The following is a 27869-nucleotide window of genomic DNA, read 5'->3' as shown; positions in this document are numbered from 1 at the left end:
CTATCTTGCTTGTCATTACTTATATTTCACTCTCGGATTTCGGGCATTTCCGATTATGAAAAAGGCGGCCGTTGCATTGCAGAGCAGGGCGGGACCGGTAGGGCATAGGGGATTCAATCTTTGATGATGACGATGATGATGATTAAAATTTAAAAATGAAGATAAATAAACATATATTCGGACTCAGTAAATTTGTTGTTGTTATTGTTGTTGTTATTTTGTTGTTGTCGTTGTTGATACTATTTGCAGAAAAGAACAAAGTATGCGCTGCAAATTTCAACACAGCCTAACTATACATGTGCGTCGCAAATTCAATACAGCCTAACTATACATGTGCGTTGCAAATTCAATACAGCCTAACTATACATGTGCGTTGCTGCCTAACTATACATGTGCGTTGCAAATTCAATACAGCCTAACATTACCCAAGGGGTGTCACTTCATTGCCACACACTTTTTTTCGATCGCCAAAAATGCACCTAGCATGCATCGAAATCGTAAATTCGACGTAGGGTCAAAGCACATTAGTCCTTTTCAATATACTCCAACATTTTACCTCTTACCGATGAAAAGTCGAAGAAATCAGCAAGTTTTTCAGCGTATCTGGACGTCTCTTACATTTCAGATTAATAATAATAATAATATTTATGAGAAAATTACATTAATATAGCCTAAAATTATTTGTGAAGTAAAATCTGCGCAAAATACGTACAATACCAACGTAGATTCCAAAGTATAAGACGATTTACTGAAAGAAATTTGCTGATTTCAGTGATTTACCTGTGTTAATTACTGTTGTATCATCTGTTGACTGATTTAGAGGTGACATTTCGACCGTCAATCTACATGGGCTTTTGAACAGAACTTTATCCTGCTACTTTCTGACTGTTGTCAAACACCTTTGCAACATTAAGATTGACTTTTTCATCTTTCTGTTCATCATTTTCACATTTAGCCGATTACAAATTCTTGTTTGGATTTTCAATAGAAAATTGTTATAAGTGTGCCTAGGAACATGAAACTTGTCCTAATCCTTGGATTGAAAGCATCCTGGAAAATGATAATGGCAGTGTACTTTTAAAGACTGAAATGAATTTTAAACAATCAAGATTTCATGGGCCCTTTTCATGTATGCTCCTGACATGTGTATTGGTCAGAGGTGATGAATGAATTAATTCAAAGAAAGCAGTTTATGAATAAATATGAAAGCATTTTATCAGTAACAAAATACAGCGTCTACTTTGACAGTTCAATTTCTCAGCATTAATATCAAACTTGCCAGCAAAATGCCAGGGTATTTCCCATTTGAATATATTATGTTGAACAGATACCAAATGTGGGGATTAAAGCCCCAGTAATGCTAACTTTTGATGATAATTTCGCCATTTTTATTTTGAATGTGAACCATAATTCCTTGTTCTTCTCCCCAAAGAATGTTGATATACACAGTATCCAGCTTGTCAACTCAGCCCCTATGGTTGTAAACTGCATTGTTATTGTTGAAAACTGACTTCTGGTCCAGACTACAATTCAAATGTAAACAATAAAAATGCATTTTACACATTTGAAGGATAAGTTGACAAGCTAAATAGTGGGTGTTTCAACATTCTTTGGGGAGTAGAATAAGAAGTTGCAATTGATTTATAAAATAAAAATAAAAATGAAAAAAATCATCGAAAGTTAGCATTACTGGGGCTTTAACATTCAAATAACTTGAGGTTCATTTGCATAATTAGGCATGCACTTCCTGTGTGTTCCATTGTTTAACTTCTGTTGGACAGTTTGGATATTTCTGCAATGCGTCGTTGATCTGTGAGGCATCCACTAGTAAGGTCATAGGTCGATACTCTTTCTGTGACCTTTGACCTCCATCTACTGGCTTCAACAACTCCAGAGCTTGTAAATGTTCAAATGCCTTAAAGAGGAGATACAACTTGAATTAATTTATATCTTCAGTTACAAAAAATTATCTTTAAATTTCTTTTGACAAATTCCCTGAGAAAGATCATTTTTAATTTGCTTTGTGATTTCAACTTATTTTTCAATAATCACATTTCATGGAATGATGACTCCAAGACAGTAATATCTACTGTTCTCATTTTAACAATCTACCAAAATCAAAGAAATCTTGCAAAAACTATACAGAGCTGTATTAACTTAAACAAAGTTTCTGTTCATTGGAAGCAATCTCAATGTTTGCCAGATGAAGTACATTATGCATAAAGGTGATGGTCAGATAAAAATTATTAACAATATCAACAAGAGATTTTCATAACATTTTCCACAAACATGAAAACTTGTTTAAACTAATGTACACTTACTTTCAGCACAACTGGTTTTTCATAGCACTGTATTGAATGGCCTTTCCTTTGAACAAATGTCTGATATTCTGCAAATAACAAAGACAACTTTAGTTTGTAAATAAAGGCATAAATATAATTCTTCATTTTTTGTTTTCTATAATTGGCGATTATTTGCTATTAGTTTTCTAGGATTGAATCATTTATTTATTTGTTTATTGTCACTGGTATCTTGGTGAAATTACTCATTTTCATCTGAAAACTTACAAAAGTGTCTGACTGTAAAAATATGTCAAAGAAATTTAGGATAATTAGATATTATTCCCTAATATTTTTCTTCGTTCAGCGAAGGAAAATACGAGTGACGTAATGACCGTGTCACCACGAGTCGAAGACGAGTGGTGACACGGTCATTACGTCACGAGTATTTTCCGAGCTGAACGAAGAAAAATATTAGGGAATAATATACTTATCACATGCACAAGCCAGGAATTCGTTATTTTTTGCAAAATAAAATAAGTTTTCCATGACGATTCCGCGTTTAAACTTTTGAACTACTTTAGGAATAATATCAGTACGCGGTGCACAAGTTGTCAATCATTTCCAGTCGTCCGTCGTGTGCGTTAGCGCTCACGTTCGTTCGTGTGTGGAGCAAATGACAGCTCTCGGTATACATGTAGGCTACCTTCCGCAAAGTTATACTCTATTTCAAAGATAGCATAGTCCTAGAAATTTATCACAGACGAAGATACGCTTTTTTTCGGGAACAAATATCGACTAAATCTCGACGGCGCGACCACTGTAAACGTCGCGCCTGACCCTGTTTGCAATGCGTACGGAACCCACGGTATGCGCGACCAGCTTCGAGATCGTTGCTTCCGCAAATTATTCACGTAATTCCTTCGGAATACACAGGCGGTACACTCTTGTGTTTACATTGTTCGGATTAGTAATGTCGTAGTCTGTGAAAATATCGATTTTATTACATGACTTTTGATCGTTGGAGAAACATCGGCCACCATGTTGTTTGTTTACATATTTACGAGCACATCAAAGATCGACAAAAAAAAGGTCCGACGCACCAAAATTGATGATATAGACGCGGGTTGTCGTGACGTAGAACGACCAGAGATAAATCCCGTATTTTTTGTTCGGAGAGGACAAACTTGGCTTGTGCATGTGATAACTGTACTTAGCGTCTTTTGACCGAGTTGAATTTTATTTAATGTCTGTTATATGTCCTTAAGTTGAAAAAAGTCAAACACTAATGTACAACACATCTGGCAATAGTACGTGTAGTTTTCATATTTCAAAAAATATACATGTATTTGCAGATTATTGATAGTCATGGGACAAATAAATAGACCTTTAAGGAGATTGATACTTATTGATTTGGACAGTGTCTACATTGAAAATTGAGTCTGAAATCAACTAACAGTGACCTGTTCACCCCCGGTTTGCAATGAACAGGTCCAAAATCATCCCTGATAACAATGGGTGAGGGCAAACCACTTCGGTGAAAGAGTAAGCTTAATAACTGTGGGTGAGTGGAACTACATGGAAGAAAGATGACTTTAACAAACCATTATAAACCATCTCAAAGTTGACAGGATCTCCATCATACAGAATAGTTAGTTGTTTCATTGCTATGATCAGACACAACTCAAGGACAGACACTCCTGCAAGGTGATACAGAATAGTTAGTTGTTTCATTGCTATGATCAGACACAACTCAAGGACAGACACTCCTGCAAGGTGATACAGAATAGTTAGTTGTTTCATTGCTATGATCAGACACAACTCAAGGACAGACACTCCTGCAAGGTGATACAGAATAGTTAGTTGTTTCATTGCTATGATCAGACACAACTCAAGGACAGACACTCCTGCAAGGTGATACAGAATCAAAAAGAAAGTGCTTAACCAAATTTTGTAACATTTTGCTAATATTGGTAAAAATCCCATGAAAGAGAAACTAACAACAAAATCTACTGGATCTTTGTAGGTGTGTCATTAAAGGTTCTGCATGAGAATGTTCTGTTGTAGTGTCACCCAACTATTATACAACTAGTGTCTTTTATAGTGAGCAATTCAAAGGATCTTAGGTCAAAGGTCACCAAGGTTTTACACCAAGACCACAATGATCACATGATGCTCATCATTCTAATTGTCTAGTAGACAACTTTGTGGTAATATAGTTGTACTATTAAAGTGTCTACTGGAAAAAGCAAGCTGGAACGGGGACAACCTTCTCTGCTTTGATGCTGATTTATGGACCACTGGTACAGTGAACAGAGCTACTCATCCTTGCAAACATAAAATTCAAAATAAAAAATATCATAGAATCTGAAAGATTGGACTATTTTACTCACCATGTAACATAGCAGCTTTGGAGTCCATTGTCAAGTATTGGCTGGATTCTAAAAAATCTGTTCTCTCCAATTGGCAGTGGTCTGGTGTCAATTTACAAACTGGAAGAAGCTGCAACAATAACAAAATTATATCCATGAATGAACAAAACAATGGTCTATGAAGTCTTCTCTCACTTAAAACATACACTTTTCAACATCACTGACATGATATAGAAATCTAATCAATATCAGCCACACAACTATTTTATGATTGCTGGATCTCTGTTGTACAGATGTTCATAACAAATGTTAATTGCAATTATTAAAGTGGCCTGCAGACACTGACGTTGCAAACTTTACAAAGCCATGTGTCAGTGCTACAATGCTGTACGCGGCAAATTTCATTGTTTGGCAAGTGTGCAAAAACAATTTTGTCTTGTACTGACTGTATTTATTATATAAATGTTACTCCCATTTTAATAGATATATTCTGGTTGTACACAGAGATTTTACCTTTTTTGAATTTTACCCAAAAAGTATTCTGTGCCATTTTGAGTGATTTCAACCAAAATGTCAGTTAAAATCTTCTGGCATTGATACTACACTAAACTTCAGTATATATGTCTGTCTTCAAACTCTTTCAACACAAATATCTCAAGATTTATTCAAGAATCAAATGTCCTTTACAGAAAGGTTCAATTCAATTTAAGGTGCAGGCTTGACGTCAGATTGTCTTGCCAGAAAATCTACTTATTAGATTACAATATCAGGGAAAAACAAAAGGATATGACACCTCCATAATACTCTTACAGACTAGAACAAACTCAATCACTGGGATGGAGTCCGCTACCTTTAAAGGCCTTTATGGCAATCCCTGGGATCACCTTTGTTGTAGTCTGTAAGAGGATTATGGAGGTGTGATAGCCTTTTGTTTTCCATTTAAATTGTAATCTTGTGGGTTAACTTTCTGATGAGACAATTCAACGCCTTTAAACTTGAAACATTTTACTTGTAGATTTTGTACATAGCAGAGGTGCATCTATATAAACAAGTAACAGAGACATCCATTTTACAGAGGTGTCCTGACAATACAGATGTCCTGATTATAGGAGTATCCTGATTATAAAGGTGACCTGATAACAAGGTTTCCTAAACACAGAGGTGTCAAAAAGGACAGGTTTTAGGATACTATTGACTTTTCTCACCAGAAATGACTTCAAAGCTCTGATGTTTTTATCAGAGTGATAGAGTCTCTGCAAGACATCAACTGTCATTGTTTCCTCTGACAATTCCTGCAAAGAAAGAAAACAAAGAGATAATGTCAAGCCTTCCTCACCATTTCAAGTCCAATACTATCACCAAAAATGATATGCACACACAACTATTTGTCATTCAATGAAACAGGAAAAAATAAATACAAGTTTTTTGAAAATTGCTTTTTGTTTTTGATAGCAAAACCCACTGATGTCTTTTGAAAGTCATGTCTGCAGTGAGATTGTTCAATTGTAACAGTGCATATGTCACAATAATGATTTCCATATTCTTCAATACAGTAATTTTGTTATGTACAGTAATATTTAACATTAACATGGTATACAGCTATCCTACTGGGATTCTTCTTAATGGGCTAACTCAGCAATATGAGTTGATTTTGTAGCAATTAACTGAAATTAAACATGATATGACCCTTTTTTACTGATTGGAGTATGACATCACATGCCTCCATGATGTGACCCTCCTTTGTGATTGGCTCAAAATATCACATGACTTACCTCCTTATCTAGCCCTCGTCTGTGATTGGTTCATGATATGACATGACTCATCTTCACATGTTGATTCCATTGCTGCATAGATTTTCTCTCTTGGAAGACTAAGAATTTTAACAAAGACTTCTTTGTACTCTTCAAATGTAAGTGATCTGAAGATGTGAATTTGCCGATGTGAGAAACATGATTTCATCCTCTTCTCAAGTAACTCCATGACATCCTGTACGAAATCAAACAAAAAATTGGTTGTATTTTATTAGAAATAAGTGTAAGCAATAAATCAAATAATTATGAAACAAAAGTTCAGTTGTCAAATTCTGTAATGTGATTTATCCCCTGAAAATCTGTCTAGCCTTGCTCTGCCCAGCAAAGGTTGTAACCCTTTTAAAACCATGGTTTGGCCTAAACTCATTGTTGACAATGGTGAGTGTGGACCTGTCTGTGTGGAATAGGGGATGAACAGGTTTAGTATTTTTATTGTTGAGTTTACTCCTGTATCACTGCACATCAAAGCAAGACAGACATCATTCTAATATGATGAGGAGATCAGTTTTGTGAATATGTATGACATCACAGAGTGAGAGATGTTGAATGTAATACAAGTGACATCATAGAATTATTGATCTGGAAGGCTATGCCAATTCTTTAACTTGAAGATTAAACATTCAACACTGTATTCATATGGCAAATACAATTGTATCAACAACTGTTTGTACCGGTAAACAACTTCCAACAATTCCTCTGCTGTTGTGACACCATTCTGACAGGCACTGCAACTTGTTTTACTGTTACTGATAAAACAAAAATGTCAGTCTTTTGTGACAAATTTTGGAAATGATTATTTTAATCATACATTAATATCCCAAAAAGGAATACTATATCATGAAACATTTAGAGTCCTTTCAAAATATGAAATCTTTAATCAGAGTGACTTACCAGCCTATTAGTGAGTCAGATGACAGCAATGGGTGTCTGAGCTGACTGGGCAATATCAAATTTATCGAAATGACTTACCAGTCCACAAGTGAGTCCAATGACATCAATGGGCGTCTGAGCTGACTGGGAGATATCAAACTGTATCGCAGTGACTTACCAGTCTGTAAGTGAGTCCGATGACAGAATAAGGTGTCTGAGCTGACTGGGAGATATCAAAATTTATCGGTGTGACTTACCAGCCTACAAGTGAGTCCGATGACAGCAATGGGTGTCTGAGTTGACTGGGAGATATCAAACTTTATCTGAGTGATTTACCCTTTTACATGTGAGTCCATTCACAGTGATTGGTGTCTAAGCTGACTTGGCAATATCAAAATTTATCAGAGTGACATACCAGCTTACAAGTGAATTCGATAACAGAAATGGGTATCTGATCTGACTGGGCAATATCAAATTTATCGAAATGACTTACCAGTCCACAAGTGAGTCCAATGACATCAATGGGCATCTGAGCCCCTGGGAGATATCAAACTATATCAAAATGACTTACCAGTCTACAAGTGAATCCGATGACAGCAATGGGTGTCTGATCTGACTGGGCAATATCAAATTTATCGAAATGACTTACCAGCCTACAAGTGAGTCCGATGACAGCAATGGGTGTCTGAGCTGACTGGGCGATATCAAATTTATCGAAATGACTTACCAGTCTGTAAGTGAGTCCGATGACAGCAATGGGTGTCTGAGCTGACTGGGAGATATCAAACTTTATCTGAGTGATTTACCAGTCTACAAGTGAGTCCATTCACAGTGATTGGTGTCTCAGCTGACTTGGCGATATCAAACTTTATCAGAGTGACTTACCAGCTTACAAGTGAGTTCGATGACAGCAATGGGTGTCTGAGCTGACTGGGAGATATCAAACTATATCGCAGTGACTTACCAGTCTGTAAGTGTGTCCGATGACAGCAATGGGTATCTGAGCTGACTGGGCGATATCAAACTTTATTGAACAATTTACCAGTCTACAATTAAGTCTGATGACAGCAATGAGTGTCTGAGCCTACTTGGAGATTCAAATTGTATTGCAGTATGTTTGTTGAAAATAAAGGACTTGAAACTGACAAATGGTGGTGTTTTATTTCACATCTACTAATGTAAATATATCTCTTGGCAACTAATAAAACGAAATTTAACGGCTCTGGTAATGCGGGATCTCCTAACAAAATGACTCTGGCTGACACAATATTTGTACAGTGAAAATATATTCCCAGGTCTGAAAAGAGAAGACCAAAATTTCTTAGTTACCTCACACTCATAAAACAAATGTAAAACAGTTTCAATATCACTCCGACAAAAGGTACTTTTTGAGGTAGGTACTTTAGATGGAATTGTTTTTTGTAATCTTCTGTTTGTCATAAGAATGTTGTGGGTCAATTTCCATCGCTGACTTGGAAATATCAAATTTCATCGGAGTGACTTACTAGTCTTAAGTGAGTCCACTGACAACAACAGGTGTCTGAGCTGAATGGGGGATATCAACTTTATCAGAGTGACTTACCAGCCTATAAGTGAGTCCGATGACAGCAATCGTTGTCTGAGCTAACTGGGTGATATCAACTGTATGACTTACCAGTCTGTAAGTAAGTAAGTGAGTCCGATGACAGCAATGGGTGTCTGAGCTGACTGGGTGATATCAAGCTTTATCGAAACAATTTACAAGTCTACAATTAAGTCTGATGACATCAATGACTGTCTGAGCCTACTGGGAGATATCAAACTGTATCGCAGTAACTTACCAGCCTATAAGTGAGTCCAATGACAGCAATCGGTGTCTGAGTTGACTGAGAGATATCAAACTTTATCTGAGTGACCTGTACGTCTACAAGTGAGTCCGATGACAGCAGTGGGTGTCTGAGCTGACTGGGAGATATAAAACAGATTGTACAACAATGTCTTGTTTTATTATGTGCAAACAGATCAAATTCCTCCCATACAAAAAGGATTGGCCGCGATGTCTTGTCACCTGCAACACAGAAAAATCATTCCTATTTGGTGAAAGTAGACATGACGTTGTTAAGATTACCAGCATTCAATTGCCTCAGTGTTCCATCTGTGACCCATTTGATCACAAAATGATTTCAGTGGCAAAGATGGATCCCTGCATAGTGACAAGGAAAATAATTTAGCAATTCTAATATGGTCAAATATCTGTCACATTTACACTTACAGATGTGTCAGTTCTGAGTTGTGGTGCTGTACTCATGAATATTCATACCAACTGAACATATTTGGACACCACTGTTGATTGTCTCTGGCATCACAGCAAGACCTTATATACGGAATCCTACACTTGTGCCAGGCATAGTAATAAAGTAGACTTTTAGTTCACCAGTCGATGGTCTAAAGGAGATTTGTATGAGTAAACACAGTACTCAACTGAAGGAGAGGTGATTATCAGAAATCACAAAGAGACGACAACTACTTACCACTTTTCAATGCCTCCAGAAGAAACGCCAGTGTTTCTGCAAATGAACCCTGTGAAATGGAAATCAAAGATTTCAGAAATGATGGATGTCATGTCTAGGGAAGAGGGGGTTGGAGTTGAAACCATGTACACTGAAAGACTCTGTACTGAGGTTAGACACGCTATCATCAAATACTGTTAAAGACTCTGTACTGAGGTTAGACACGCTATCATCAAATACTGTTAAAGACTCTGTACTGAGGTTAGACACGCTATCATCAAATACTGTTAAAGACTCTGTACTGAGGTTAGACACGCTATCATCAAATACTGTTAAAGACTCTGTACTGAGGTTAGACACGCTATCATCAAATACTGTTAAAGACTCTGTACTGAGGTTAGACACGCTATCATCAAATACTGTTACTGTTGGGAGATGTAACATGATCACATTGCCTCTGATCATTTCTTTTCTGCATCATGTTGTCCAACATTATGCTACTGTCAACAAGTCATCGTTGATGACACAGTCCCCACTTGTTAATGGGTACTTTGATTACAGGTCCTCAGAGAGGATAGAGTCCTCTTCATTAGGTCTGTTATAAAAATACTGTGATAAAAATACTTTTGAATAAATTCGCTTGATACATGTCTGAGTTCAGGACATGAAAAAATCATAACACAAATGGCCGCACAGCAGCTATATTGAATTGTATCACAAAACAAAATTAACGTGCAAATGTATGACCAATCGTATCACAAACGCAAATTAACGTGCATATGTATGACATTGGTCAATCTCCTTTTACCAACTTTGAATAAAATCGCTTGATACATGTCTGAGTTATGGTTCTGGACATGAAAAAACGCAATAAAATGGCCACACGGCGGCCATATTGGATCGTATTACAAAACAAATCAATGTGCATGTGTATGACATAGGTCAATGTCCTTGTACCAAGTTTGAATAAAATCGGTTGAGATATGCCTGAGTTATGGCTCTGTACATGAAAAAATCGTAATAAAATGGCCGCACAGCGGCCATATTGGATCGTATCACAAAACAAATTAATGTGCATAGCTATGACATTGGTCAATGTCCTTGTACCAACTTTGAATAAAATCTGTTGAAACATGCCTGAGTAATGGCTCTGTACATGAAAAAATCATAATAAAATGGCCGCACAGCGGCCATATTGGATCGTATCGCAAAACAAATTGACGTGCATATGTATGACATAGGTCAATGTCCTTGTACCAACTTTGAATAAAATCGATTGAGATACGCCTGAGTTATGGCTCTGTACATGAAAAAATCGTAACAAAATGGCCGCACGGCGGCCATATTGGATTGTATCACCAAAAAAATTGAAGTGCATATCTATGACATTGGTCAATGTCCTTGTATCAACTTTGAATAAAATTAGTTATAACATGCCTGAGTTGTTGCTCTGTACATGAAAAAATCGTAATAAAATGGCCGCCTGGCAGCCATATTGGATCGTATCACGAAACAAATCGACGTGCATCTGTATGACATATGAAGTAATCCTTGTACCAAGTTTGAATGAAATCACTCCAGGCATCTCTGAGATATCTGCGTGAACGGACGGACGCACGGACGGACGCACACACGGACGCACGCACGCACGCACGGACATGACCAAACCTATAAGTCCCCCCGGACGGTGTCCGTGGGGACTAACAAAAATAACAGTACCACCATACATATATGCCAGTATTACCATACGTGTATACAGGTACCATCCTACATGTAAGATGGGTAGAACTATACTTGAACCACTGTACATGTCAGGGTTCGAAATTTATTTTTTGTTTGGTGGTCAAGTTTGACCACCAGATTAAAATTTTGGTGGTCAATTGCAACATTTGGTGGTCAAAAAAATTGATCATATCAGAGTGTAAAATCTTGTGGAGGTTGGGGTCCGTGGGGTTGAATAGTGGGGTGTACATGATGTTTTGAAACCATTTCACCATGCTGCTACACATGTTAAGTTGGTTTACATGTATGTTGGATGCCCAGTAAATCCACTGGAAAATTTTCAGTCATTTACAGATCAACTTGACTGCTGCATGAGTGACTGACTGACTGACTGGTTATATGCAAAGGACTTGAGTTACAGATTTTAAGTTTTGACAGAATTACTGTGTAATAAAGAATGACAATTACTGCTGATAACATGACAATTATTGCATTTTTTTGGATTATTATGAAGTTTTGTAAGAGTTTTGTACATTGATCTGTGTCACTTTAATGACTAGACGAAATTTGCTAGGAGATGTTATTCAACGTTTGCAGACTTTATCACAATAATCATAGCAGTAAACAGTAAAACAAAGAGAGACATTGTCTATCCAAAGGAACACTCAGTTGAGTAGTGGAGTGGGGTTGAAGGACTGACATTGAACCACAATGGAGTGACTGTGATTGAACAGACAAGACATTGTATGTATTGTACTACTTAAACTGCTAAAATATCTATCTCTGGGGACAATATATTGTTTCTGGATACTCCTAGTAAAAAACTGTGAGAGGCATGTAAGATTTACAGCTCTGCAGTGCACTATTGTGACCTCAAAAAACTTGGTCAAGATTGACCACCCAAAATAGAATCTGGTGGTCCAAATGAGATAATTGGTGGTTTTTTGACGCATGACCACCGGGTATTTCGAACCCTGCATGTACAGTGGTACCACTGCACATTTACACCAGTACCAAACATGGGTACCAGCATACATGTACTGGTATACCGAACTGATAAACAAGTATGGCGGAACCACCGCAGATATACATCAGTAGCACCAGACACATATACTGGTACCACTGCACATGTACACCAGTACCACCATACATATATACTGGTACCACTGCACATGTACACCAGTACCACCATACACATATATACAGGTACCACTGCACATGTACACCTGTACCACCCTACATACCGTTATAAACTGGTACACTGCACACGTACACCAGCACCACCATACATATGTACTGATACCACTGCACATGTACATCAGCACCATCATACATGACATACATGTACAGCAGAACCACTGCAGATATACATCAGTACCACCAGACACATATACAGGTACCACTGCACATGTACACCAGTACCACCATACATATATACTGGTACCACTGCACATGTACACCTGTACCACCATACATATATACTGGTACCACTGCACATGTACACCAGTACCACCATACATATATACTGGTACCACTGCACATGTACACCAGTACCACCATACATATATACTGGTACCACTGCACATGTACACCAGTACCACCATACATATATACTGGTACCACTGCACATGTACACCAGTACCACCATACATATATACTGGTACCACTGCACATGTACACCAGTACCACCATACATATATACTGGTACCACTGCACATGTACACCTGTACCACCCTACATACCGTATAAACTGGTACCACTGCACACGTACACCAGCACCACCATACATATGTACTGGTACCACTGCACATGTACATCAGCACCATCATACATATGTAGTGGTACCACTGCACATGTAAACCAGCACCACCAAACATATGTAGTGGTACCACTGCACATGTACACCAGTACCACCATACACATATACTGGTACCACTGCACATGTACACCAGTAGCACCATACATATATACCGGTACCACTGCACATGTACACCAGTACCACCATACACATATACTGGTACCACTGCACATGTACACCAGTACCACATACCACCATACACATACTTGTACGGTATACTGGTACCACTGCACATGTACACAAGTACCATCATACATATATACAGATACAAACATGTATGCCAGCTAGTACATTGATGGTGGTACCACAACATATGCAAAATGGTACCTACCACCATACTGGTACATGTACACCATTACCACCATAAATATATGCTGATACCATCACACAGGTACGCAAGTACAACCCAGTGTTCTCCCCAGGATTTTGTTAAAAGAGGGCGAAGACGTGGTGCGAAGCACCACAAGCGACCGCGTCAGCGGTCGCGGGGGGAGGTCAGGAGGGGGGTTGTCCCCCCTCCTGCCATTGGAGCTTTTGAAAAACAGAGATTAAAATAGTGTTATTTGGTGGCACTTGGGGAGTATTTTTTCAGATTTTTTCATATAAAAAAGCTCAAAGGAAAAGAAATCTGAGACAGTGTTCCATAACTTTTATTCCAGTTCACTGATTTCAATGAAGATTATATTTTTTGAAAACGAAAACATAGCGACAGACATACATTTATTCATCGATGTCAAAATTATCACCATAACACTTATGCTAAATGTGTTCTCAGCCTGATACACGTACACGTCCGACCGAGTCTAACAATAGGTCGTTTTGCTTTGGGAAGGAATACACAAGCGAAATTCTAACCTCCTATAAAAACTTCAGAGTACTCTGCTGTCCTTGGTTACCCTCAAGTTCCTAGGCATGTTTATACAGCTAAGTCGGTTACAATGCACGGCCCCTATGGAGGGACTGACCGTGGCTAACGTTACGGCCTGTGCCATGCAAATATGGCTGCCATCAATCACCGTCCCTCCACCCACGAGGGAGGAGGGACGGTGCATCAATGAATGAGTTGCACATGGGCTTATGATCTCGGATGACATCACAAACTCGCGAGATTTGCAAGATGGATGAGAATTACGTTTGCAGTCTGCAGGATCGACGCCCTAGCTTGCATTTTACTTGTAAATCACTGTCAACTTTTTTTCCCCCGTACATTTTTTTGTTTTATTTTTCAAAAAAAATAAATCTTTTTCATTTCTGGCAAGGGGGCGCTCAGAATTTACAAGAGGGTGCCACGCCCCTGTTACCTTATTCAGGGAGAACACTGCAACCGTACATATACACTGATACCACTGCACATGTACATTGGTACCACAATACAAATATACCAGCAACTCTTTTTCAAAATGATCTCATCAACATAGATTAAATGTACCGGTACAGCATAGATATAAAATAATGTAACACTGTGTATATGTTGAAACTTTGAACCATTTTTCTGTATACATTGTAAACATTCAATACACCAAATGGAACTTAAGGCACATTCTACCTTTAAGTATGGTAAAACAATTTGTACCTGTAATTTTTGTTTTGACCTACATTTGTGTATAGTAACCTCAGCAATGCTATCACTTACAAAGACTTTATCTCCAAGAGTATTTTCCAGTTGTAGCTGTCTTGTAATTTCCTTGAGAGCAATCCTATCATCTGTCTGAAGTAAACCATTCAAGTTGACTTGCAATAAATTCTCCTTGGCTATTTTGTCTGATTTCACTTCATCCAGTACACTCTGTAACAGCTACAAGCAAATCAAATCCATATCATTCACTAGATTTCTGTAAGTGTACTCTTTACACCCCTACATTACATTATATGGACTGAACCATAAAGTTACAACAAAAGGATGAAACCATTGCGAGATGAATTTGGGATAAAGTTTACAAACTGAAATATCTGTTTTCATTGTCTTAGAGGTCCCGATGACTCAAATTGGTGATCAATATCAACTAAGAAATTCACTGTTCATCAAAAACAGTTTGTGTTAAAGATAAAATAAATAAATAAATAATATAAATAAGTTTCAAGGGAAAGGATTAAATTTCTCAACTTTGATGTTTGATAATTTTTGTTTAATAATGCCAAAATGATTTCAGGTCAGTGACATGAAATCATGCTGGAACAAGTGCGCCCTCTACGACAAGCTATTTCTGTTCTGAATAAAGTGCCTTTTTCAACAAAGCCTGTATAATGTAATATTGCATAAATTATTCACTGGGATTTTATTTCATTTATAAAATCCACTTTTCAAGAAAATTCCAGTAAAAATTACCAAACATCAAAGTTGTGAAATTAAATCTATTCACACTACCGTAAAATTCCCAATTGAGGCCGCACCTCTAATTGAAGCCGCACCCTGACTTTGAAACATTGTCTTGGCTCATTGTTTGCCCATTTGGGGTTTTTGAATTGTACCATAATAGAGGCCGCACCCCTTCTCTGAGCCCATCATGAAACAATGCATGCTGAAATTCACACCAGCTGGCTTGCAATGCGTCATTGACTTGTGCTAATGATTGACAGGTGTCTTTCTTACAGAAAAAATACACAATAAAAAGTTCCTTTTTAACACTTCTACCATTGTGCATTTTGTCAATGATAGTAACAAAAGTACAAACAATGCCCCATGTATCGGTACGTTTGTGTGTATGTTTGAACACGGCCGAAGTTTTTGTCAGTGTGGTAAACACCGCCATAGTCAATACCTGATGCAACAATTTTGAAGCAACGGTGTTTGTGTACAAGTTAAAATAGTTGAGAGATTGAGATACCATGTTTCAAATACGTAGTTTTCATTCAATACCCACGTACCCTTACCGATGCCTGACGTACAACACCACCACCTGCATCATATTGCCATAATAATTCAGATTGAGTGACCATAACTTGGGTATTGAAATGGGAAGAAAAAGTAAACCTAGATTACCTTTGAATGAAAGAATCTGTCAGAGATGTGATTATAATGAAATTGATGATGAGTTTCATTTATTATTTTCATGTAAAAATCATACTTCAGAAAGAATTTTATTGGGACAAAGTAGTGGTACAGATTTTTGTAAATGTTATAGTCTCTTAGAAAAAGAAGAAGTTGTTAAAAAGTTAATGGAACAAAATGTTCTTGATCTAGCTGTATTTCTAAAGAATACAAATGTATGCTGAACCCTCCAGCAGCTCCGGGCTGAAAAATGTCCTGGTAACTTTTGTTCATTTGTTGTTCAGACTTTTACTGTTTTCTTAAAGAGCACATGTTTATACTGAGCTGAAGCAGCTCCAATGAATGTAATTATTGCATGTTTTCGTATTACAGAGATGAATGGTTGTTTTTCTTTCTCTGTATTGTTCACTTACATTTGTAACACATCTTGATGTACCATACCATACTCTCTGTTAGTATGTGTCGAGTAAATAAAGATTGATTGATTGATAATGAACTGCCATGCCTATACTGTACTGTGGCTGTTGAATGACCATGGTGGGTGCGTATAAGCTTGTAAACGTTCCGTTTTTGAGAAAATAAAATTTGACCGCAAAATAGTTCACAAAAACATGGCAGTAAAGTTACCAAAGGTCATTCACTTGCCTTTATTGCACTATTCAAGTACGAGCCACCGGTTCGGCAACACAAGACGGCTGTAAATCAAGGGGACCCATCTGCAGTGAACGCTTAATTTATGCTAATTTTATGCACGATTTTTTTTCAACACCATTTGATCTTCTGTTGCTTTCAAAATCGACTTACACGTCCAAAGAAATTGATTGTACAATCTCTGAGTACAGAAGTGACATTTTTGTGAAATTTCAGCGTCCAAAAACCCCTTGAAACCACTTGAAACAAAGACATCATGCCCGCTGCTGATCAACATGGCCGACCTTAGTGAGACTATTCTATTTAGAGGACGGGGGTGACCAGGGTCAGAGAATCAAGAAAGTGCTGGAAAAACGTGTCATTTTCCTTACGATGCTGTCAAGGGAACTCCAGTTTCCCATTGTTTTAACATCTTTTAATAGTTTCCTTATTATATAAAAGGAATTTTACCAAGTTTAACGACCAAATACACTCTCCTAACTTTTCTATATTGGAGTTACACGAGGGTAGGGACTTTTTATGCCGGAAATTTATTCACGCATTGGTACTAATTTGCATAACAATAGCGATTGCCCCTGCAATGCTTGGTGAGCATTGAGAAAAATATCGAAACACAGGAAATGTACGTAATTGAAGCCGCACCATGACTTCAGTGCGTGGTCCCAGGGGTCCCTCAAAAATGTTTCTAATACAAGCCGCGGCTTCAATTGGGAATTTTACGGTAGTGTTCATATATTGTCAAAGCAATAATCTTTTTACGTTTGCAATTCTGGAATAAACCCTTTAGTTTACTGTTTACAGTTGGATAAACATACAGACCACTGGGAAGACAGAATTAAATTCATTGTTTATAAAGTGTGACCGCTAAACTGGAGGTCCTAGAGAACTCATTTTGTTATTATTCTGGCTGATAAATTTGACATTTTACATGGAAAATAGCTGAAATGTTTGATAATACTATCATACCTGAATTTCTTGTTTACTAACAAATATTTTAGTGCTTGTCCCTACAGTATTGTGTTTTTTGTTTGGGTGGTATAAGAAGGTAAATGTTACCAGAGCAACTTCTAGTCATTTCACCCTTTTTGTTTGGATAGTTACGTAAACAGTTAAATGCCTGGGTTTCCTAATCAGTTCGTTGTTAGGTTTCTTATGAGAACTGTGTTGTAAAAAACTTACAAAAGAGGTCTGATTTGCTTCATTTATTATAGTGCCTCCCTTCAAAAAAAAATAGCGTCAATGACACTGTAGCTCCCATCCTGGACTATTTAGTGTTTGTTCTCTGGTCAGATATTTGAACATGTGTGAAAGGGATAAAGTGCATGAAGTGAAAATACTTAAATGAAATGTACTGGAGACAGTGAAATATGTTTAATGTAATTATTCAGAATATAAAATGGAAAAAATACAGAATTAGATATATCGAATACTGTGATACAACCATTAACTCAACAAGTCATTTACAATGACATAGTCCCCACTTGTAATAGGAGTATTAGTCTTGATGGGGCAGGAAAATGTGGTCATTAAGAAGTATCACTGGAGTGTATGTTGAGATCTATGGGCACATAGGTCTATGTCGTTGTTCCCAATTTGAAACACATGAGGCATGTCTAAGTTATAGTTCTAAATCGGGAAAAAAGATCAGACCTCTAGCAGTATTGGCCAGCCAAGAAATACATATGCGCATTATAAATGAGGTACAAGATGTGACATCTTAAGGTCTAATATCCTATCAAAATTGGAGGGTATAGAACTTGTGGTTACTGAAATATGCATATATATGTATAATCAAGGTCAAAGGTCATCGAGGTCACATGACATTTTGAAAAAAATTATATTGCTAATTAATCCCTATATGCCAAAAAATCAGATCTCTAGCTCTATTCGCTTGCCCAGAATTAGATGTGTACATAATTAATGAGGTAAAGCGTGTGTTGTCATAAGGTCTCCCATCCTACTAAATACAAAGGACATAGCACTTGTGGTTATTTATTGACATAAACATATATTTTAGGTAAAAGGTCATCGAGGTCACATGACATTTGGTCAAAAAATTTCTGTCCTATAGTTATCCCTATATACCAAAAATCAGACATCCAGCTCTATTGGGGCTCAGAATGAGATATGCGCATAATTATTGAGGTACAGTATGTGGCGTCATAAGGTGTCCAATCATACCAAACATGAAGGGTGTAGCACTTGTGGTTACCGAGTTATGGAGAAATATGTATATTTGAGGTCAAAGGTCACCGAGGTCATGTGACATTTTGTCAAAAAAATTGTTTTGCTAAGTTATCCCTATATACCAAAAATCAGACCTCTAGCTCTATTGGCTCGCTCAAAATTAGATATGTGCATAATTAATGAGGTACAATATGTGGCGTCATAAGGTGTCCCATCATACCATACATGAAGGCTGTAGCACTTGTGGTTACTGAGTTATGGACAAATATGTATATTTGAGGTCAAAGGTCACCGAGGTCACATGACATTTTGTCAAAAAAATTGTTTTGCTAAGTTATCCCTATATACCAAAAATCAGACCTCTAGCTCTATTGGCTCGCTCAAAATTAGATATGTGCATAATTAATGAGGTACAATATGTGACGTCATAAGCTGTCCCATCATACCATATATGAAGGGTGGTAGCACTTGTGGTTACTGAGTTATGGACAAATATGTATATTTGAGATCAAAGGTCATCAAGGTCACATGACATTTTGTCAAAATATCCGAGATATCTGCGTGAACGGATGGACTCACAGATGGAAGAACAGACGGACATGACCCGATCTATAAGCTCACTGGACTTCATCCGTGGGGACTAAAAATTGTATCACTGCATCCATTTTGCAATATGAATACGATGAGAAACTAAATTTTTATTTTTCGTGGCCTTATACATGGGAGTCTATGGAGATCTGCCTTATACATGGGAGTCTATGGACGTGTAAACTAAAAATATGCAAATTTCACCACGATTTGCCCAAATTTGGGAAAGGTCACTCCTATTGCACTTCCATACCAAGTTTCAAATCAATCAGACTTCAGAGCAGGAGATTTTTTGACCAAAAATGGGAGAAAATTACAAAAAAATTCACGAAAAATAGCAAGTCCAAGATACTGACCCAAGATGTGCACAATCATTTCATGTCAGCCCAAAGTACTTACTTGCTAATTTTTCATGTAATCTGCTCAGTGGTTATTGAGTTTTTTCAATTTTGACTGTTTTTACATTTTTTCACTTAATTTGCATATTTTTGGCAATGACAACTTCATTTGAACAAAATCTCATCTACAGCCCATCATCCATGTACACACCAAATATCAAGATGAAATGTACAGCGGTTTTGGAGTTTTTGATGTTGACGGACAGACATACAGACATACAGACATACAGACGTACAGACATACAGACATAGACATTTCCCTAGCCTATAAGAATAGCTTCCATTCATGATTGCCATGTATACATATGGCTATGGGAGCTAAAAATCCTGTTTTGAAGCAGAGGGCAGCATTCCCCCCCTTGCGAGAGAAAAGTGGGGAAAACAATGATGATGAACCATAAAATGTCAAAAACAGTCAGGCGAAATAAAATTGCCTGATTCATAAGGAGGAAGTGTTTTCTCCAACTTTGTCTAGCAAATACTGTCTTTGATCAAAGGTAAAAGACATTATTCTATTCTTACCATTGTTTTACCACTGCCTCTGGGACAAATCACTAAGGCCGAGTTGCTTTCCCCCATGGAAACACATCTTCAGATCTAAAAGATGTCTAGAATGAAACATGCGACCTAGCGGCCGATATAGCTCCGCTGTGTTTATGTAGAGAATAACTATTTTTGACACATGTTGATGAAGAAGGTGGAAATCTTTGATAGCTCAATGCAGTGGCCAGAGAAAAGTGGCTAAAATAAGCTGCAAAAATACACATTGAAGATTTCATCATACTTTGAATATATCACATTGGATCATTCCTAAGAACATGTCAACCAAAGCTATCTGATGAGTAGATTTGTGAGAATAAAATTTTCTGACCAAAAATGGCAACAATTGCCCCCAAAAATAAAAATTGCAGATTTCATCATAACTATAAAAGATCAAATTTAGTTCATCTATAGAAACCTGTATACCAAATTTCAAAGCTGTTACACCAGTACTTTTTGAGAAACACATTTTTTGACCAAAAATGCGAAAAATTACCCCAAAAATTCAAAATTGCAGATTTCATCATTATTTCAATAAATATCATTTAGTTAATCTATAGAAACCTGTATACCAAATTTCAAAGCTGTTACACCAGTACTTTTTGAGAAACACATTTTTTGACCAAAAATGGGAAAAATTACCCCAAAAATTCAAAATTGCAGATTTCGTCACTATTTTCAATAAATATCATTTAGTTAATCTATAGAAACCTGTATACCAAATTTCAAAGCTATCAGATGAGTAGTTTTGGAAATACACATTTTTTGACCAAAAATGGCAAAAATTGCCCCAAAATACAAAATTACAGATTTCATCAGAAATTCAATATATATTACTTAGCTCATCTGTAGAAACCTGTATACCAAATTGCAAAGCTATCAGACCAGAACTTTTTGATAAACACATTTTTTGACCAAAAATGGCAAAAATTGCCCCAAAATTACAAAATTGCAGATTTCATCTTAATTTCAATAAATATCATTGAGGTGATCTGTGGGAACCTGTATACCACCTTGCAAAGCTATCAGATGATTAGTTTTGGAAATACACATTTTTTGACCAAAAATGGCAAAAATTGCCCCAAAAATACAAAATTGCAGATTTCATCATAATTTCAATAAATATCATTTAGTTCATCTGTAGGAACCTGTATACCAAATTTCAAAGCTATCAGATGAGTAATTTTGGAAATACACATTTTTTGACCAAAAATGGCAAAAATTGCCCCAAAAGTACAAAATTACAGATTTCATCAGAAATTCAATATATATTACTTAGTTCATCTATAGAAACCTGTATACCAAATTTCAAAACTATCAGACCAGTACTTTTTGAGAAATACATTTTTTGACCAAAAATGGCAAAAATTGCCTTAAAAATGCAAATTTACATATTTCTGCAAAATTTGAATAAATCTGAAATAGATCATCCCTAGGGACATATGTACCAAATATCAAAGCTATCTGACCGGTAATTTTAAAGAAGAAGATTTTTAAAAGATTTTTTTACCAAAAATGACAAAAATTGCCTTAAAAATACAAATATGTAAATTTCACCATGATTTGATCAAATCTGACTTAAGTCACCCTAAGTAAACTTCATATGAAATTTCAAAGCAATCGGACAAGCGGTTTGAGAGAAGAAGATTTTTTTACCAAAAACACCAAAAAATGCCCCAAAAATACAAATATGCAAATTTCAACGCGATTTGAACAAACTTAAGTGAGGTCACCCCAAGTGAACTGCATATTAAATTTCAAAGCAATCGGACTTGCGGTTTCAGAGGAGAAGGCAATTGTTGACAGACGACGGACGACAGACGACGACGGACGACGACGACGACGGAGAATCAGCCTATTTGATAAGCTCCGCGTCTCTGACAGCGGAGCTAACAAAACCAACTTGTATCATAAAGGTACTGAAAATGACAGTGTTGAGTACGATCTAAACCCATATAGGCCAACCGTGATTTTTCAAGTATTGCAGAGCAGTAAGGATGATACATACCGGTACTGTTGGAAAACTGAAATGAGTTTATTAATTAATGTTTAGTCACGCCTGTAAAGCAGTGTAGACGTCGTGCACCTCCGTAGCCAACATCTTTCCCGGCGATTTTGAACGGTCCCCAACACAGTCACTTGTGAACCGATACACGACAGCCGCTGTGTGGTGAGCATTTACCACCGTACCAAAAGCTGCCGTCGTGTTTGGTTCTGAACGACTGTGGTCCCCACCACACAAGATCGCTGGCACAGGCTCTTGACTAGATGCAGGCGAACCGCTAGCCGTCACTGATGCAATCATTTATTGCATCAGTGACGGCTAGCGGTTCGCCTGCATTGAGTCACGAGCCTGTGATCGCTGGGGTGAGTTATGGGCTACGAAACTGCAGTCAGCAGTGGCCTGTGGTCGTATTGAGCAATTGCGAATATAGTCAAAACGGCAGTGGATCGAAGCAACAACAAAATACGAACCTCCTCTGGCTGTCAAGGCCATACACTTTCGTTTGAACAGACTTCTGAGAAAGTCTCTCTCTCAAAATCCGCTGGACTTCACGAAGACACTCATCTTCAGCAAGTTTGACGATGGACTTCCTACGAAACATGACGAACTTTTCAGACGACTGTCTAAGTTGAACACTATTAGAAAGAACAGGTTTTCGTGAAATAAAGTACCATGTGTCCAGAAGTCCTTCGGCAATCTAACGTGTGGATAAGAATGGCACAATAGCCACCTGAACACTTCAAACGGCTTTCGCTGTTCAGTATGTTCAAGTAGGCCGCCATTGTGTACATGTGTTTGAAGTTATTCCTAGTCTCAAATTCGTTCATAAATATTTTAGTAAATTATTTTGCAAACGTTTCGCAAAAAAATAAAAATAAAAATAATAATAATTTAAAATATTTAGAACTTGAAATTCTTAATCAACTTAATCAATTATTTCAGTGAAATTACTTCCGTTTATAATTAGTTAGCAAGTGCCGTGGCTACAGCTGAGACTCCCTAGTTAGATTATAATTATCAACGCCGAGCACAATCTCTGTACGGAGATTGAGGTCAGTGCTGAAGTACTACGTTTTTTAAAGATAGATTTGTTTCAACAAATTCGCAATGAAAAAGGTTTACATAACTGTGAATGCGTTAAAATTACAACGCAGCTTGTCTGAATAAAATAACCTTCCAAAAAATCAGTCATTTAACAACAAAGATCATCATAATAATGCATTCAGGATGCATTCTTCTTCTTCAAGTCTTACACGGCTTGAAAACTTTGTGATAAAATCCTCAGCTTTGTTCATCATCTTATAAGTGAAATACAATGTATTCATTCATGAGAAACGACAACATTTTAATTGCATAACATAGGATTCAGGGGAAACTTTAAACCCATCAAGAGTAACCGAATTTTGAATATTCCAAACTGTATTTTACAAAGGAAGTAATACAGTTAATAGGCCTAATGTCAGTTGTTGCGTTAGGGACTGGTCAGTTTCTTCGACCTGGGGGGGGGGGGGGGCGGTGGATTATTTTTTGCCGACGTCAAAAAGTGGCTGACCCCCTATTCCAAATTTTGAAAACAGGGTGACCCCCATTCCAAATTTCAAAAACAGGTTACCCCCCCCCCCCCGGGCGCGACATAGGTAAAACAAAAGGTGGACATGAATCATATATATTATATATATATATATATATTATATATATATATATATATATATATATATAGATTATATTTTACATTTTACATATATTTATATTTTAAATAGTCATGCTATGTTTTAATGAAATTGTTGACATGTCAGTTGTAAGATAGGAATTTCAAAGTGTGAATCTTAAAGTTTGAATACAGTACATTTTGAATAAGCTGTATTTTGAATGAGCTGTGAATGTATTTCACACTTTCTCTGCTTAACCAGATGTCCTGAACTGTTGTACAGAAATGAATGTCAATCATTAATATCAAAGAGGAAAAAGCAGTGAATCAAAAACTTTGATGGGTGTTAAGACTTGCCAACCATCCAATTAAATCTCCTGAGGAGCCATAGAGAGCTTTTTTAGCCAAATCTGATGTGTACAGTGTCTGAGAGGACCTTTTCTTGTAACATTGAAACCATAAAAGCACAGCTAATAATGACAAAAACTGCCTTTTTTAACTGTTATTTTGTTCATAAAAAAGCATCTGTCTACAGAATACCTGTGAAACAAAGGAAAATAATTGCATCAATGAGAAGGAAAGATATCTTGTCATTTTTCTATCTCTAAAATAAGTCACTGTATCAAATATATATTGTGAAATATTTGTGCATGTTGCTTTCTCATACTGAATTCTCACAGAGAGAACAGAAAAGTATCAGGAATTTGTCATCCTTTTCATATGAAATGCAGATTTCATAATGGTACACTTTCACTTAGCAAACATCAAGATATCTCTGATTTATTAAAGTATGGCGCCCGAAGGGCGCGCCGAAAAATATGAAACATCCTGATATCTCTGATATATATGCCTTGTATATTAAAGTCATGCACTATGAAGGGCATGCTGAAAAATGTCTGATATATTAAAGTAATGAGCTTGAAGAGCACGCTGAAAAATATTGAACATACAGATATCTCTGATGTATGTATGCTTGATATGTTAAAGTTGGGCGTGCTGAAAAATATGACTGATTATTAAAGTTACGCGCCGAAGGGCGCGCCTAAAATACAACTGAATGATGAAATTTGTGGCTGACACTAGCATTTTAGGCAATGATGAGCCTGTGTCAAAATTCAAAAACACACTGACCCCCCCTATTGGGCATTTCAAAAACATGGTGACCCCCCCTATCACCAAGTCAAAAACAGGGTGACCCCCCCCCCCATGAATCCACCGCCCCCCCCCCAGCTGAAGAAACTGACCAGTCCCTTTATCATTTTCGATTCCTGCAATCGCTAATGTTTTTGATATTGATATCGTTATCAAAGTTGTGTTTTCTGACAAAGAAAGAATACATTTCTGCCAGATTTCTTTTACACATTTACACTCAAATAAGATGTGTTCCAGTGTTTCTGTTTGGCCACAAATATGGCATTTCCCATCACTTAAATTGAAAGTTTTGGCCAGGCTCCCTGTGACTAGGCCTCTATGGAAAATCTTCCAATTTAAATCATTTACTGAATTGCTGACAATTCCTGTTGAATTAAGACAACTGCATAAAGTAGCTTTGTACCTATCAGTTAGACTTAAATTCTCAGCCCCCTTTTAACCAATTTGACCGGCAAGCACTACTGTAACACAAGTTCGGTTACTTTAATGTAGCGCCCTCTAGAGTTACATTTCGAGAGATGTAAACAGACGTCGAAACGGGTTGAAAGGGCCAATAATTTATGGAAGACCGGTCACGACCTGCGACATGCGACCTGCGTCTTTAAACTGTGATCTGCGACCTAACCCTAACCCTAATCCTAACCGCAGATCGCAGTTTAAAAAACCCGCATGTCGCATGTCGTGACCGCTCTTCCATAATAATTAGTGTCATTCCAAGGTAAAGAAATGTTTTACCGCGAAATGTCAAAATAGCGGAATGAAGAAATAAAGAAACTGTAAAAATAGTGAGTTTCATACATTCAAGGAGAAATTAAGAACCAAAATATACAAAAGAAATAAAACCGACAAACATCAAAGAGACGATCGATTCGATGTATCACTTGCGCCCACGTGGCTAAGGGACTCGAAAGTAAACAGCGCACTTTACGCTCGAAATTTTATATGAGGCTGATGAATAGTGTAAATTCTCTTATTAGTGCTGCTATCAATACATATATTATGTGTGGTAGCCTGTTCTGGAAAAGACTGTTTTCTGACTGCTTTTAAAGTTTTCTCTGTCTGTATGTTTTAATTTCCTTCATGATTTAGTGTTTTTATAGTTTTTTAAAGTTTATCAGTCCCCCTTTTTTCTGTATGTATTTTGGTGTATGAGCTGGTTCTCTAAATAAATAAATAAATAAATAATAATAATAATAAAATAATAATAAATTAGAGCGAGGGAGGGCCGGCGTTGTTGTTGTTGTTTTTTTTCTTAAATGACGCTACATGTAAAAAGTGCCAACACTTCAAAAGTGTTGGCAAGAAAAAAGTGACTCCCAAATTTTCACGTGCAACAAACAATGACCTTTGCCTACGTGTCAGAGTCCACATCAATAGTAAACACTGTAATAAATTCAACAGCTTCGAGATCCCGTGTAGTTTCAACTGTGTTCGTGCTGTAATCCAAAATTGTCGAAATCTCCAGTGTACAACTTGTCAATGCATCCAGTGTGTCTGTATTGTCCAACGATATTGTTGACAACAGAATGTATCCCCGCATAGAATGTATTTGTCAAAGATAACACCGTATATTTTATACGATGCATTTGTGTACGCAAGGCATTTGTGTACACAGTATTTCAACCATTACGGACACCACTGAGAAAAATGCAATTGTATTGATTGTGAAGAGTCAGCAATTCGTTGTATCACGAGATGATGTGTCATTACCTTAAGAGTAAAGGTAGATTATGTAAGAGAGTGAACTTAAAATTGTGATCAATGAGAAATAACATTCATTCAGAGAGAGCGATTATGAGAGAGCTTAAGTTGTAACTCAGGCTGAGTTCTCTTGCTGTAAATAAAGCCATCAATCTCAATTCTAACGGCGTGTTCGTTTTCCATTACACAAATATTACGGTCCCTTGGTACCTCCGATATCTGGTAAGGATTGGACAACGTACGACTTCTGTTCGCAACAGACAGGTTGAGGCTATTCCCCAGTAAAACCTAGAGTGAAGATGGACAGAGTTGCGACAACACCATCGCAGGAATTATTATTACGTTGTAATTGCTAGCTGGACGCGATTTATCAATTTTACTCGTGATTTTCAACCAATGGTTTGGATTTGAAATACGCGGTACGCCAAATACACAGTTCATTCAGTCTCTCAATTCAATTACTGTAAATGCAAAGATATTTACTGTATAATCTTTTGATTTGCTGTCCAGTTTTTGCGGCGAAGAACAAAAAGTAGTTTTTCATGGCTATTCCCACCACTTAAACAGAAAAGGACAAGTGACTAAAACAGCGGATCTCACCACTTTACG

The 27869-nt window shown here is 37.1% G+C and overlaps 1 protein-coding gene across 1 annotated transcript; it reads right to left on the bottom strand.

The window, feature by feature from the left end:
* Nucleotides 1-1235: 1235 nt before the first annotated feature.
* LOC139128158 (origin recognition complex subunit 4-like) lies at nucleotides 1236-23545 on the bottom strand. The gene is made up of 10 exons (XM_070693996.1): nucleotides 23230-23545; nucleotides 20737-20822; nucleotides 15035-15196; nucleotides 9843-9891; nucleotides 9153-9379; nucleotides 5857-5943; nucleotides 4673-4781; nucleotides 3884-3979; nucleotides 2322-2389; nucleotides 1236-1915 (listed from the first exon to the last, which is right to left on the bottom strand). The coding sequence occupies exons 2-10, from the start codon at nucleotides 20791-20793 to the stop codon at nucleotides 1733-1735; spliced, it is 1038 nt and encodes a 345-aa protein (XP_070550097.1). The 5' UTR covers nucleotides 20794-20822; nucleotides 23230-23545; the 3' UTR covers nucleotides 1236-1732.
* Between the last annotated feature and the right edge of the window lie 4324 nt (nucleotides 23546-27869).

Source organism: Ptychodera flava, unplaced genomic scaffold, assembly GCF_041260155.1.
Source record: "Ptychodera flava strain L36383 unplaced genomic scaffold, AS_Pfla_20210202 Scaffold_45__1_contigs__length_1260105_pilon, whole genome shotgun sequence".
NCBI classification, from domain to species: domain Eukaryota; kingdom Metazoa; phylum Hemichordata; class Enteropneusta; family Ptychoderidae; genus Ptychodera; species Ptychodera flava.
The sequence above is the reverse complement of the archived record's forward strand: the minus strand, read 5'-3'. Positions and strand labels throughout refer to the sequence as shown.

Excerpts from the sequence above, each read along its gene's own strand:
- LOC139128158 (XM_070693996.1), bottom strand. The coding sequence starts at position 20,793 with ATGGGGGAAAGCAACTCGGCCTTAGTGATTTGTCCCAGAGGCAGTGGT. Across the intron at positions 5,944-9,152 it reads TTGGACTCACTTATAGGCTG|GAATTGTCAGAGGAAACAAT; the intron begins GTAAGTTACTGC and ends CTTTCTTTGCAG. Across the intron at positions 1,916-2,321 it reads AAAAACCAGTTGTGCTGAAA|GCATTTGAACATTTACAAGC; the intron begins GTAAGTGTACAT and ends CTCCTCTTTAAG.